The sequence below is a fragment of the Ostreococcus tauri genome (assembly GCF_000214015.3).
Source record: "Ostreococcus tauri WGS project CAID00000000 data, contig chromosome 11, whole genome shotgun sequence".
Classification (NCBI taxonomy): Eukaryota; Viridiplantae; Chlorophyta; class Mamiellophyceae; order Mamiellales; family Bathycoccaceae; genus Ostreococcus; species Ostreococcus tauri.
In genome coordinates, this window is record NC_014436.2 from 375,438 (window position 1) to 386,584 (window position 11,147).

The window sequence follows — 11,147 nt, forward strand, 5'->3', positions numbered from 1 at the left end:
GCGTAAAGACCACTCGAATACGACGACGCGGCGTCGATGGGCGTCAACGCGCGACGACCGCGCGAGTGCCCGACCCCGCGCTCGGCTCCGCGCGCGCGTCGACGCCGCGCGCGCGGTCGTCGACGCCGCGCGCGTGACCTCGCGCGCGCGCCTCGATCGGCCGCGCGAGGTCGAGCGCGCGGTGCGTGCCGACGCGGTGGCGCATTCGAAAGCGCATCGGCGACCCATCGACCGCGCCGACGCGCATGGCGAGCATCCTCGGAAGCTGGTTCGGCGTTGGAGATGACGTGGAGAGTGATTCGGAGAGCGGCGGGAGCGGGGCGGGGAGCGAGAGCGATGGAGCGACGACGCCGAGGGCGCGACGGGACGCGGAGGAGGCGGAGCAACGGGCGTTGTTGCCGCCGGCGACGACGCTGCATTCGTACGAAGACGTTCGAAGAGCGGTGAATGGGAATCGGAGCGAGGAGGACTACCCGTCGGGGCTGACGAACGGGGGGAACACGTGCTTCGCCGCGGCTGCGTTGCAGTGCTTGAGGCGGGCGACGCCGCTGACGGCGTGGTTTGACGACGTGGATACGTTTCACGACGCGAAGCGGTGCGCGGAGACGAGACGATTTTGCGTCGTCTGCGAGTACGCGCGGCACTTGGAGCGGGCGAGGGAGTCGAGGGACGCGCACAGCATCGGGAGGTTGACGAAGGACATTAGCAAGGTGGCGAAACAGTTTCGCCGCGGACGACAGGAGGACTCGCACGAGTTCATCACGGCGCTTCTGGACGCCATGCACGTGATGTTCTTGAAGGATTTGGGCGGAGAGAAAAAGTTTGATCTTAGAACGCAGGAGACGACGGTGATTTATCACGTCTTTGGCGGGTACACTCTGGGCACGGTGAAGTGCCTGGAGTGTGGGTACGTGAGTAAAAGCTTTCAGAGCACGTTGGACATCCCGCTCGAGGTGACGGGGAAGATAACTTCCATCGAAGAGGCGTTGCGGGAAAATTTCTGCTCCGAAGAACTCTTACAGGGATCGAACAAGTACAAGTGTTCAAAGTGCAAGGCGCTGGTTCGAGCGAAAAAAGGCACCAAGATTCACGTCTCACCAAACATTCTGACCATCCCTCTGAAGAGATACTCCACCGGGAGGTTCAGTAAGATCACGAAATACGTAACGTATCCGGCAACGTTCTCGCTGGTCGAGTTCATGAGCGACGACGCACCTTACGAGGAATCCGCACCGGAGTACGAGCTCTTTGGTGTCCTCGTGCACCAGGACTTTTATGCCAGCGCGCACGCCGGACATTACGTGGCGTACGTGAAATTAAGGGACGATTCGTGGGTGTTGTGTAACGATAATCGCATCTCGCCTTCCTCGGAGAAGGAAGCGATGAAGCAAAAGGCGTACATTCTATTTTATGAGCGCTCTCGCGCGCGCGGGGCGCCGCCCATTCGGCCACCGGGATACTTGGAGGAACTCAAGCTCGCTCGCGACGCCGAGCGTGGGGCGCCGGCGACGAGACAAGATGATGAATTGGCGGCGCGTGAGCAGATGTTGGATCAATCGACGTCTTCGACGGCGGAGAGATTGGTATCCAAGCTCGATTCAATGACGCTTTCTGAATCAGCCCAAGGAGCCGTCTCGTCGCCTCGGGCGACGTTGACGCCGTCGGCGAGCATTCGACGCGTTGTGCGACCGGATGTGCCCACGAGCGGTCAACCAACGTACATCATGGAGACGGTCCGTACGGAGAAAGGTCGTGAACTGCGTGTGTCAGTCACTTTGCCAGGGTGCGTCACTGCGCGCGAGTTTGAGGTCGAGCTCACCACGCGAACCAAGTCTAGCCCTTCGTGCTTGGTCATCAAGGCACCGACGCTCTACACGGACCCGTTGGAAATATCTCTGCCGGACAACGTGGATGATCCCACGAAAAGTTCATTCATCAAAAACTCTTCGAAGTTGAACGTGCGCTTTCCAATCCATGAAGGTAATTGAAGCGCTCGTTTATCCCTGAGTCATTTCGTGTAACCATACGTAATATTGAACGTAATCATGACTTTTAGATCAGCGCCTCTTTCTCGCTCGTCTGCATCACGCACGCGTCGCGAAGGCGTTCGCGCTCAACGCGCGTTGATGTCGCATCATATGTACGAGACAGAGAAGAGCATAGCAACCTCACTGTGACGCTCGAAAGCAAATATGGGAACACCTAATCTCGACGATCACATGAACTCATTTGAACGCCATCGCGCGGCCGGCAACGGCGCGTTCGACAGCGGACGGTTCATCGAGGCAAGCGAAGAATACACGCAGGCGTTACAGTTCAGTATCGAAAAATCCGAAGCCCACGACGTTTGTGTCGTTCGCGCGAATCGAGCCGCGGCGTTCTGCAAGCGACAGAAATGGCAGGAAGCTATGGAAGACTGCTCGTGGGTCATTGCACGACCTTTAGAGGCTGGTCCTGTATGTCTCGCTAAGAGTTTATTTCGGCGCGCATTCGCACACGAAGGCATAGGTGACGCAGAGTCTGCAATCCGGGATCTGCGAGCCGCCGAAAAGCTGTGCCCGAACGACGCATTCATAAAGAATCATTTGAGGAATTACGAGTCGCCGTACCACTTGGCCGTAGTTCTCAATCGCGCGTCGAAAGAAACGTTGGCGCGGCAAAAACAGTTTCGACGATTCAAGCCAGAGACGAGAGTCTAAACTTAAATACAACAGCACACGACTGATTGTCTCGACGTTTAGTACTTCGAGCGATCGTCTTCCTCCAGTGCCACTAGCGTGGCATCCACAAGCCTTTCGAGAACGTGTGAGAGACGAGACAAACGCCCGCCTTGCTCGGAGTTCTCTTTGACGGAACTCGGGAGCTTCTCCACCGTTTCCGCGATCTTGGACGCCAGGTTGCTAATTTTCGATTCTATAATCGTTCGAAGCGCGTTACGTTCGCGCTCATACGAAGCGCACTTTGCCTCAAGTTGCTCGCACTTCGCGTTATTGTTCGCAGAATCGTTTCGTCGTTCAGTGGTGAGAAGCTCCAAACGTAATCGCGCATTATCCGCCTCTACCTCTTGTAGGGCGTCTAGGCGCTCGTTATTTTGCGTTTCGAGTAAAGCTACTTTCGCACGCAACTGGTTTATTTCCTCTGCCGCGGCGTTAGCATCGATTACCTTCGCGCTCGCGGATTCGGATTCTGACTCGCTCCCGATCCATCCACCGAGGGCGGCGCGGAAGCCGCCACTCGCGCTGAACTGTGCGTGCAACGTCTCTTTCACCGCCGCACGTTTAATGCCCAATAGTTCGGCTGTCTTTTCATCGAGCGCGTCCTCGAGCAAAGCCTTTTGTTCCTCGTTAGCCCGAACCTCTTCCTGCAGTGCGTCGATTCGCTCATCTCGCTCCCGCAGTCTGGCCGTGAGACCGAGCATGATGTCCCTCTGCTTGACCAGCACAGCCTTGTATCTTTCGACCTCTAGGGCCTCGGAACGTTCGGTTTCGATGCTTCTGAGTTTACGCTCGTACTCTTCACGAATAGCGGCCACGCTCGTTGGGTCATTACCGCTGAGCAGCTGACTCTGCATATCGGCGATGCGCTTCTCCAAGTTTCTTTTCTCCTGCTTCTCGACGAGAAACTCCTGTGATCGCATCTCCAGCTCGGTGATCGCTCGCAGTTTATCCGCCTCGGCGCGACGTCGTTGTTCATCAGCCTCCAATAACCGCCGTTTGTCGACCAGATCTTTCGTTCGCGTCTCGAGCTCGGTGCGCAACTGCCTCAGCTCTCTCTCGTACTTGCGAAGGAGAGATTTCTGATCCAAGTCCTCGTTCAGCCTGGCCCTGTTTTTTATCTCCTTCGCTCGACTCGCGAACTTGAGCGTCGACAACGACTCCGCGTACGCTTCGAGCGCTGGTGAAACCATGGCGATCACGGTCGTGATGCAGTTGCCGCCGAGTGAGTCCTCGAGAATGCGAGTCAATTTTGAGTCGCGATAAGGAATATGCGGGCGCCCTTTGCTATCCGTCAGGGCGCTGATGACGTTACCGAGCGCCGATAAGCTCTGGTTGATCTTCTTACTCTCGTCGAGCCGCTTACCCGTGGCCCCGGTGAGAGAAACGCGCTCAGATCCCGCCAAATCCACCAAGTTGAGCTTACCGACGGTGACGCTTTGCTTCCGCACGAGCGACCCTCCACCGTCCTCGGTCTCCTCATCCTCGATCGTACTATGCTCAATGATGATCGTGAACACAGCGTGCGATCGCGAGGAGACGTCGTTCATCTTCGTCGCCCCCGTCGCTCGAAGCTGCGCCCCGCGCTCGAGCAAGCTGTAAATCTCGCTCGGCGTTCGTACCACCCACTCGGACTGTCCCTCGACAAACACGCCGCGTTTCTTATCCTCGCGAATTTGTAAACTCGTTCGCTCCGGTTTCAAGAGATCGCTCACCGTTTCGTTATATATTTGCAGGTAACTCACCCGCACCAGATACTTTGAGCGCGCGTGCGAGTCCTTGGCGATGTAATCGAAAATATCTTCAATAGCGCGAGGTATGATCCCGCGCTCCGCTCCGTCCGTCAACGGCGCGTTTCCCGGCAGACCGAATCGCTGTTGCCCGTATGCCAGCATCGTTCCTCGATCTCCCTCCATCGTGTACGTCTTCCCCGTCCCCGTCTGTCCGTACGCCAGCACCGTGGCGTTGTACCCGTGAAGCGCGTTCACCACCGCCGGCCGCGCGCTTCGCTCGTACACCTCCTCCTGCGTCGCCCGCTCGTCGAACACACCATCGAAATCAAACGCATTCGTCTTCCCCTCGCTCGTCGTCGTCCCATCCTCGATGTCTTCCTCCATCGACCGTCTCGTCAGAAATCCGTCGCCGTCCTCCGCCCGCGCGCGTCGCAACCGCGCGCTCGCCTCGATCCTCCGTCCGTCCCCACTCGCCTCCACCGCGCGTTGATACCTCCGCGCGCCGTCCATCTCCCGTTTCAGCGCCGGTCGCACCCGTATCATCACCTCCACGCGCGCGTGCGGTTCATGGCTCTCCGTCGTCGTCGCCCGTTCGCCGTCTGGCCCATCCGTCACCACCGTCGCGTCGTCTCGCGCGCGCGCGCCCGAGACGTCGGCCGCCATCGCGCGCGCGACGTCGGCCGCCATCGCGCGCGCGACGCCCGCGCGCGCGATCGAGAGCGACGCCGTCGTCGACGACGCCGCGCGAGGACGCGACGACGTAAACAAACCCCGTCATGGTGAGCACACGCGAGGATGGACGCGATCGGCGGCGGCGACGCCATCGCGCGACGACGATGGCGGACGCGTGCGCGGACGCGCTCGCGGCGGTGACGCTGCGCGCGCACGCGTACTCGCGCGTCACGGGACGGACGTCCATCGAGGACGTCCTGCGAACGCCCGCGGCGACGCTGGTGGGGAAGACGATCGTCGTCGGGGGGTGGGTGAAAACGGGACGCGAGGCGGAGCGAGGAACGCTGTTGTTCATCGCGCTGAACGATGGAAGCGGGCCGGGGAACTTGCAGTGCGTGGTGCGGAGTGAGACGTACGCGCTGAGTGATCTGAAGACGACGGGGACGTCGGTGGTGCTGGAGGGGGAGCTCAGGGAACCGCCGGAGAGCGCGACGGGACAAACCATCGAGCTGCACGCGACGCGGGTGCTGATGTGCGGGACGTGCGATGGGGCGACGTATCCGATCGCGAAAAAGAAGCAAACGTTGGAGTATCTGCGGGAGAAGATTCACCTGAGACCGAGGACGAACACCATCGCGAGCGTGGCGCGGGTGCGAAGCGCGCTCGCGTTCGCGACGCATAGTTTCTTCAATCAGAACGGATTCTTGTACGTGCACACGCCGTGCATCACGCAGAGCGATTGCGAGGGCGCTGGGGAGATGTTCCAAGTCACCACCATGCTCAGCTCTGCGGAGAAACCGGAGGCTTTGGAGGCGGCGGTAAAGCCGGAGGAATTGGAGGCCAAGCGCGGCGAAGTCTCCGCCTCTGGCGCAGGCATCAAGGCGATGAAGGAGAGCGGTGCCGACTCGAAGGACGTGAAGAAAGCCGTCAAGGCAATGGACACGCTCAAGCAAGAGTTGGCGCAGATGGAACACGCGTCTCGTAAGATTGGTGGTCTTCAGCGCACCGAAGACGGCTCGATCGACTACTCTGAAGATTTCTTCGGCGGCAAATCTTTCTTGACCGTCTCAGGGCAGCTTCAAGTCGAGACGTACGCGTGCGCGTTATCCAACGTGTACACGTTCGGGCCGACTTTCCGCGCCGAAAACTCTAATACGACGCGTCACTTGGCTGAGTTCTGGATGATTGAGCCAGAACTCGCGTTCGCGGATTTGCAGGACGACATGCAGTGCGCGGAAGACTACGTCAAGTTCTGCTGCAACTACCTCCTCGAACATTGCTTGGGTGACCTCGAGTTCTTCGCCAAGATGTACGACTCGACGTGCATCGATCGCGTGCGCCAAATCGCGACTACGCCGTTCGGTCGCGTGTCGTATACGGAAGCCATCGAACTCTTGGAGAAGGCTGTGGCAGATGGTCACGAGTTCGTCTTCCCGGTGTCGTGGGGCATTGATCTCGCCACCGAGCACGAACGTTGGCTCGCCGAGTCGCACTTCAAAAAGCCGGTGATCGTGTACAACTACCCGAAGGACATCAAGGCATTCTATATGCGCCTGAACGACGACAACAAAACCGTCGCCGCCATGGACGTTTTGGTTCCGCGCGTCGGTGAACTCATCGGTGGCAGTCAGCGCGAAGAGCGCCTCGACGTCTTGGAGCGTCGCATGAAGGAATCTGGTCTCGACCCGGAAGATTACTCCTGGTATTTGGACTTGCGCCGTTTCGGCACTGTCACGCACTCCGGTTTTGGTCTCGGCTTCGAGCGCTTGATTTTGTTGTGTACCGGGATGGACAACATTCGCGACGTTATTCCTTACCCGCGTTGGCCGAACAACTGCATCAGCTAAGCCGAAAGAACGTAATAGATGTTAATACAATCAATTATTTCGCACGCCGTGCGCAAATATTCGATGCGAGTGGCGGAAATTGAAAAATCACGAGCCCTTCCTTCTCATCGTAGAACAGCACGGGAAACTTCGCAAACGCGTCTAAGAACCCAGCGTTACCGAGCGCGTCGATCGCTCGATCAACCGCGGACGCTTCCTCCCCTCGTGGAAAATCTCGCGGCTCGTCCTGTGTCAAACCGGCTCCAATCCAAAACTTATCGAACTGAATCACACAAGATGGCCTCGCCTTTCCTTCAGCTTCCATCTCCCGCCCAGCGATGACCGTTCCGCTCGCGCTCAACCACCCATCCGGAACTATCCCTCGATGCCGCACATCGCTTCGAATCTTCCCCTCTCGGATGTCGTACGAGAGCGGCGCGAAACGTACGCCGAGCGGGACGGCCAACCGCTGTATGTGCGGCGCGCAGAACACCTCCCACCTCCCGTCCCCGCGCACAGCGTTGGAGATTCCACCGTCCACGCGTCCACTCGCGATCAATCGATCGATGTCCGCCTGCGTCGACGCGTCCACGGCGTCGTTCAGCGTGCGAGCGTCTGTGCGAGCGAAATCCATCACGCGACGAACGACGGCGGATTCGTCGTCGCCACTGGACGCACTCGCGTGGGCGACGGCGCGGAAGTGACGGTGTGTGTCGCGCGCGCGCGTGCGCGACGACGCACGACAATCGATGCGGTTCGCGGTGGCGAGGCGCATGGCGAGGAGTGAGGAGCATGCTCGCGTTTCGTCTATTGCAAGTTCAACTCGGTCATTTCGTCCGCGACGAGCTCGGCGGCGGCGGGAATTCCCGACGCTCCGAACGCTGGGAGTGGCGCAGATTGAACTGAGGCTAGGAGTGAGGGATCGATTGTGGGTGGACGCGGGATGGCGCCCGTCGATTGCTGCGCCACCGATTCGACGGGCTGACGCGACGTTGCGTCGTACCCGTAAAAGGCGGCGCCGTCATTCGTGCGCTCTTGAGGCTGATGAGACACCGATGAAAAGCTTTCACTGTGTGAATCGTCACGCGAGTGCGATGTCGAAGGTCCAGGAATGAAAAAATTGCTGGGCCGACTCGGTGCCAGTCCGGCTCCCGGCACGACTGGCACAAAGCCTTGCGCCGGCGGCGTAGCAATAGGCGACGCACCGCCCTGAGCCGCGAACGTGTCGACATATCTCGAGTGGATACCGCCTTCATGCTTCGCCTTCGCATGGGTCGCCGGCGCCATGACAGGAGGCGGCTGACTCGTGGAATCTGATCCGCCAAAGCTGTTGTCGGACGCATTTCTAGTGGGCGGGGCGCCGACGGGCTTTGTCTCGGCAGGCGGTTCCTTACCACGCTCCAGCCACATCTTTCGCTGTTCGTCGTAATAGAACGCATTCTCGTGGCTCACCACCGGCTCGTGTGTAGGAGAAGGCTTCGGTGCGACGCCTCCAAACAGGGAAGACACCGAACGCAATAAACCACCGCTCGGCGTTCGCTCGTGCCGTGGTTCAGTTGGCGCATTCTGAGGTGACACCATCGGCTGCATTTGAGGCTGGTGCGCTAGCATTTGGGGTTGATGCGGTTGCATTTGAGGCTGGTGCAGTTGAAGTTGAGGTTGATGAAGTTGTCCAAGAGGCTGAGGTTGTTGGAATTCACCTGCATCGCCAAAGAGAGAGCTCACGCTTCTATCAAGCAAACCTTTGACCCCACTCACTAGAGATTTCGCAGCGCCTGCCGCCGCGTCAGCTAATCGTCCAGCTTTGCCCTTCAGCGCATTCTGAAGTCTATGCTCCATTTGAGCCGCCAATGTACCTACCAGGACGACATTCACCTCTGGGCTATTTTTATCCAAGGATCGAACACTTCTAGAAACGGATTCAACATAGGCCAGCGCGCGCTTCAACTTGCCAACCTCCGCTAGAGCTCCCGCGTGCAGCAGCTTATACGGCAACAGAGCCGGTAACTGCGCCTGAGGATTCGACCCCACGAGTGCGCTCTCCAATATTTCGGTGAGCTGCACAGCTTGAGGCGTGGCGTACGTTCTTGGGAATTTCCTATGGTCCGCTCCAATCAGGCACATCCGAGAGTTGAATGAATACGGCGCGGGCCGTTCCTTAGACAAAGCATAAACCGCATGCGCCGCATTCAAGTCATTTTGACGCCAAAGCTCGTCGCCAAGAGCTTTCAGCATGAATTCAGTGCCCTTGGTGGGGTTGGAACACAAAATGGCGACATGTTCTCGCCATCTCGGGATCAACTCTCGAATTCTCGACGCAGTCGGCATGCCTTCTGTACTCGAAGTGAGCTCGTGAGAAATACCAGCCAAGAGTATTTCAAGCGTATGCAAAGGCGAACCGAGCGTACATGAACTTCTGGCCATCGTTGCAACCGTCTCTTGGTAGTGTCTGCCTCCTAAATGGCCCGCGAGCAGGAGTGCATGAGGCCACAACTTCGCGTCAACAGCAACTCTCAATGCTTCACCTCGACGACCTTCAATGAGAAGGCTTTCTACTTGCAAGATCGCATGCTTATCGCTCTCACCCGCGGGATTGAGCGGAGATGTCCCCGAACTCGCCGCGACCCAACCACCGGTGGACGTTTCTTGTGTGCTCGTGAGCACTCGCGCAAGTTCAGCGTTAGCGCCTTTTCTATTCTCACCCAGCAAGTCTCCAGTAGTCATGAGTTCGCCCTGATACTGCACCATAGTTTGCAACACCCGGTAGAGCACAGCGTCGCTCTCCCCTTGTGGCTCGCCATCCGAAGCCAGGACGCCGTCAATCATCTTCGCTACGTCCGTGGCGCGCCGATTGTTTAGTGGACCACTAAAAAGATCCACCGAGCGTATGTACGCCGTTCCGAGCGTGTTGCCACCTTGCAATAATGACCGCACCGAGTGCACTTGCACACTACACGGGGGTATGCTCGTTCCTTGAGTCTGCCTACCGCCTGGGAATCCAGGTCCAGTAAGCGCGAGCACGCCACCAAAGCCGAAGCTCAACGCCACGTGATGCGGTCTACCGTCTGGGGAGCGCTCCGTTTCGTCAAAACCGACTGGTTTGCGAGTTTGACTTTCGCCGTAAGCCGAATATTGTTGTGGTTGCGCCGCTTGAGTTTCATACGACTGCGCGTACACTCCGTAGCTCGCTACCGGTGCAGGTGGGTACGATTCTTGTCGCGGTGGTGGCGCAGGCTCGAAAGACGCATATCCGGCGCTCACACGGGGTGGCGGAGTAGAAGGTGGCGGTATCTCCGTCTGCGACACGGCGCGAACGACGGCCATGGGTGACTCTTGCACGGGTTGAATGGGTTCTGGCACCATGAATGTTGGCATCGACGGCGTTGGTGGAATCGGCGCCATCATGTCTGAAATTGAACTCGTCGACGATACTCGGCTGTGAAAATTTTCAGACGAGTACGCCGGCACAATCGGCGGCGGTCCCTGATCGGTGAACGAGCCGTTACCGTAATCATAAGAAGACGTTCGCGGTGGCGGTCGTTGCTCGTACTGCGCTTGCGTCGGCGGATCGTCGTTCGCAAAGCTCGTCGGGAACTGTTGTTCGTGTTCGTGTTGTGCGACGTATTCCATCAGAGGTTCCGGCGTCGGTACAGCCTCCGACACCGGTTCCGGCTCCTGTTTGAGCTCTACTGCTTCACTCGGCCACCACTCCGCGGAAGACTGTTCGTGTGCGCCGACGAACTCTGTCTGCGGATACTCTGCCGGCGCGTGCGTCTCTTCGTAGAACGCCTCGTCGGATTCGGACGCGTGCGTGAAGAGCGTCGCCGTGCCGAAATCCGACGTCGCCACCGGTGGCGGCGCCGCCATCAACGGCGGGTCCACGGTCGTCTCGTACACCGGCGCATCCACGGGCGCCGCGTGCGAACGCCCGTCTCCCTCTCTCTCGCGCGCGCTCGGTTCGGTCTCCACGCTCGCGTCCAACTCGTTAAAAAATTCCATCCCATCATCCCTCCCCCCGTTTGGCGACGCGAACGGCCCGTTCGTCCGCACCGCATGCGTCACATCCACCGCGCGCGTCGCCCTCGACGTCACCACGGCCGCCACACCGACGTCCGCCGCGCGCGCGTCCCCGCGCGGCGTCTCCGCGCCCGTCCCACGCGGCGTCATCCAATCATCGTCCCCATCGTCTCCCCCGAACAGCG

The 11,147-nt window shown here is 59.1% G+C and overlaps 6 protein-coding genes across 6 annotated transcripts; 3 read left to right on the forward strand and 3 right to left on the reverse strand.

Moving 5' to 3' along the window:
* Positions 1–245: 245 nt before the first annotated feature.
* On the forward strand, positions 246–1,988 carry OT_ostta11g01990 (Ubiquitin carboxyl-terminal hydrolases family 2; the record flags this gene model as incomplete). The annotated part of the gene is made up of 1 exon (XM_003081971.1): positions 246–1,988. One exon carries the CDS (start codon positions 246–248, stop codon positions 1,986–1,988), a length of 1,743 nt encoding a protein of 580 aa, XP_003082019.1.
* Positions 1,989–2,219: 231 nt separating this feature from the next.
* On the forward strand, positions 2,220–2,699 carry OT_ostta11g02000 (Tetratricopeptide repeat; the record flags this gene model as incomplete). Its single annotated transcript, XM_003081972.2, has 1 exon — positions 2,220–2,699. One exon carries the CDS (start codon positions 2,220–2,222, stop codon positions 2,697–2,699), a length of 480 nt encoding a protein of 159 aa, XP_003082020.2.
* A 38-nt stretch (positions 2,700–2,737) lies between these two features.
* OT_ostta11g02010 (P-loop containing nucleoside triphosphate hydrolase) lies at positions 2,738–5,134 on the reverse strand (the record flags this gene model as incomplete). Its single annotated transcript, XM_003081973.2, has 1 exon — positions 2,738–5,134. One exon carries the CDS (start codon positions 5,132–5,134, stop codon positions 2,738–2,740), a length of 2,397 nt encoding a protein of 798 aa, XP_003082021.2.
* A 149-nt stretch (positions 5,135–5,283) lies between these two features.
* OT_ostta11g02020 (Aminoacyl-tRNA synthetase, class II (D/K/N)-like) lies at positions 5,284–6,966 on the forward strand (the record flags this gene model as incomplete). Its single annotated transcript, XM_003081974.1, has 1 exon — positions 5,284–6,966. One exon carries the CDS (start codon positions 5,284–5,286, stop codon positions 6,964–6,966), a length of 1,683 nt encoding a protein of 560 aa, XP_003082022.1.
* A 34-nt stretch (positions 6,967–7,000) lies between these two features.
* OT_ostta11g02030 (unnamed product) lies at positions 7,001–7,720 on the reverse strand (the record flags this gene model as incomplete). The annotated part of the gene is made up of 1 exon (XM_022983021.1): positions 7,001–7,720. One exon carries the CDS (start codon positions 7,718–7,720, stop codon positions 7,001–7,003), a length of 720 nt encoding a protein of 239 aa, XP_022839956.1.
* Positions 7,721–7,752: 32 nt separating this feature from the next.
* OT_ostta11g02040 (COPII coat assembly protein, Sec16) lies at positions 7,753–11,147 on the reverse strand (the record flags this gene model as incomplete). Its single annotated transcript, XM_022983022.1, has 1 exon — positions 7,753–11,147. A coding segment is annotated over one exon (3,395 nt), but the record flags the coding sequence as incomplete, so codon positions are not given.